The following is a 2,544-nucleotide window of genomic DNA, read 5'->3' on the forward strand; positions in this document are numbered from 1 at the left end:
TAAAGAGGTTTGAAATTTTTCTTGGAATTCACCTTGAATTCTTTTTAAAGCTTTGGAATTCTCTTTGAATTTTTTAATTTACTTTGAATTGCATTGAATTTTTCTAAGCTTTTTTCAAATTTACCGAATTCAATTAATTTTTTTCAAATTTTTAATTGTTTTAAATGCAGTTGATTTTTTGTTGTTGTAATTCACTTTGAATTTTTATGAATTTCATTGAATTCTTTTTTCATAAATTCCTCTAAATCCATTACAGTTTTAAGAAAATACATGGAATTTTTTTGATTTTTGAACATTTTTCCAATTCATTTGAATGTAAATTCAATTGTTCCGAAATCTTCTGAATTTATTTTAAATTTGTTTATCTAATTTGATTACAAAAATTTAAATTTTTATATTTTATTAAATAATATTTAATATTTTAAGGAATACCTGAAGTCGTTTTGGGAATTGAAGGAAATTATTATTTGAAAAAATCTTAATTTTCAATATTTTGCCTCAAGCATTGTTTATAGCAATGGTTATTATAAACTTTTCCATTACGTGGTGACCGCTGGACCGGGAAAGCGGGAATTTTTTGAGAACGGGAATTTTACAAATTTGTAGAAGAAAAATCTGTCCACGTTCGATTTCAACATTTTAAAAATAATTAGTTGAATTGCTATGTTTTTCAAGTATGATATTATTTAGCTTACAATGCGTAATTCAAATTTTTTTACATTTGAAATTTTCCATTTAACATTTTCATTTTTAAGCTTACATTTTTAATTTGAAGAATTTTTAAATGCTTTCCTAAAGACTTGAACAAATAAAAAATAAAAACCTTTGATGTTGAAACTTTTGGATAAAAAACATTTTTATTTAATAAATAGATAATTTTTTTAATTTATCTATGCTTTAAGTATTAAAGAGCGAACAAAAACGATTTGACAATACGATTTTAAATCAGTTCAAAATTTAAGAATTTTCACATTTTAACGTTAAAACTTAAACTGTTTCAATTTGAAAGTCTTAGTCATTAAACAAATGTGAACGTGTGATTGAAAGTTTATAAACTATTTTCGACTTAAAAATAACTTTATAATAATATATCCTTAATTAAAAGATTTTATTGAATTAAAAATATTGTTATAGTTTAAAATATTCAATTTTTAACCCATTTAATTTGAAATTTTTAATTAAAAAAAAGATTAATTATTGAATATTTAGCAATATTTGAATTTTTATGTAAGATAAGTAAATGAAAATCAAATATTTAAAAAAATTGAAAAATGCTTAATTTGTAAGTGAAATTTTTAAATTTTGATGTATAATTTACAAATGAACATTTGTAGAAAAAATTTGAGTAATTAAAATAAATATTTATGAGTTTTAAAAAGATTAAAAATTATTTTGTAAATTTGAGAAAGTTTTCTTAAAATCTTCTAGAATCTTTTTCGAAAATTTTGTTTAAATCTTTGAAAAATTTTTTAAATATTCTCTTAAAATTTTGGCAGATATTTAGAAGTTCTGACAAAATTTCCAAAATTATTTAAAATTTAAAACAACTTTTAGATTTCTCAAGATTTGGAAATAAAATTTTGAAGCTTTCCAAGGTTGTTTAAACTATTTAAAAAGAAAATAATTACATTTCTAATTTAATTGTTCAGTTAACATTTTTATTTTTAAATATTTGGTGTTTCTAGCTTAAAATTCCTTAAAATTATATAATTTTGAACATTTTAAAGTTCACTGATTGATTTTTTAATTTAGAGCATTGAAAATGATAACGTGGACTTATATTTTTTTATATTGAAAAATGTTAGTACCTTTCATTTTATACGCGTAAATTATTGAGCACTCGAATACAAAATTTGGTAATTAAAAACTTAAACTTCAATTTTAAAAGTTCAAAATTTAACAGTTCCACTTTGAGTGCTTTCATTTGCTGCTCAGTTTTTATTACCTCAAGTTGAAATTTTTTTAGCTTTAGAGTTCCCTTTTTTAAATTTCATTGACCGTGAAAAATGTTTGCGAATCGGGAAATGACCGGGAATTTATTTCGTTGATTAAAACGCCCACCCTGCATTAGTTTTGTAATGAAATTCACACTTGACACTTTTAGCAACAAAAATGTTTGTTTTTTTTACTGATAATAAGACTATTTTTCAATTGGTTCATACCATTTTTTATAACAAATAAATGGAATAATAAACAAATTATTTGTATTCGATGAGTCTCCAAACATTCATTTAAGACAATATAATTTTTTCCTGATAAGTTATTAAAGCGTAAAAAATGTGTATGTACAAAATTTTAGTTTTTCCATTCTGTAAGTGAAAAGAATGATTAATAAACAAATAGAGGAGCGATTTTTGAAAGAAAAAAGGTGCATTTCCTCAAAGTGTGCGCCCTATTGCGTATGCTTTTTCCTAATGAAGATTTGTTTGAACAGACGAAGCAAGATCAGAGGCAACTTTTCGCTACACAGTTGAGAATGTCTCGAAGATGAAAGATTCTCAACTCTCGCCACCATGCTACGTTCGAAATTTACCCTGGAAGATA

At 23.1% G+C, this 2,544-nt stretch overlaps 1 protein-coding gene across 1 annotated transcript in view; it reads left to right on the top strand.

Annotated features, from left to right (window-relative positions):
* The window catches only part of LOC117170321 (ubiquitin carboxyl-terminal hydrolase 7), an 85,573-nt gene that overhangs the window by 17,903 nt on the left and 65,126 nt on the right, over positions 1-2,544 (top strand). Inside the window, exon 3 of the mRNA XM_033357024.1 lies at positions 2,435-2,512. Coding sequence (XP_033212915.1) covers positions 2,435-2,512 — 78 coding nt within the window. The remainder of the gene's footprint in view (positions 1-2,434; positions 2,513-2,544) is intronic.

The sequence above is a fragment of the Belonocnema kinseyi genome, chromosome 3 (genome assembly GCF_010883055.1).
Source record: "Belonocnema kinseyi isolate 2016_QV_RU_SX_M_011 chromosome 3, B_treatae_v1, whole genome shotgun sequence".
NCBI classification, from domain to species: Eukaryota; Metazoa; Arthropoda; class Insecta; order Hymenoptera; family Cynipidae; genus Belonocnema; species Belonocnema kinseyi.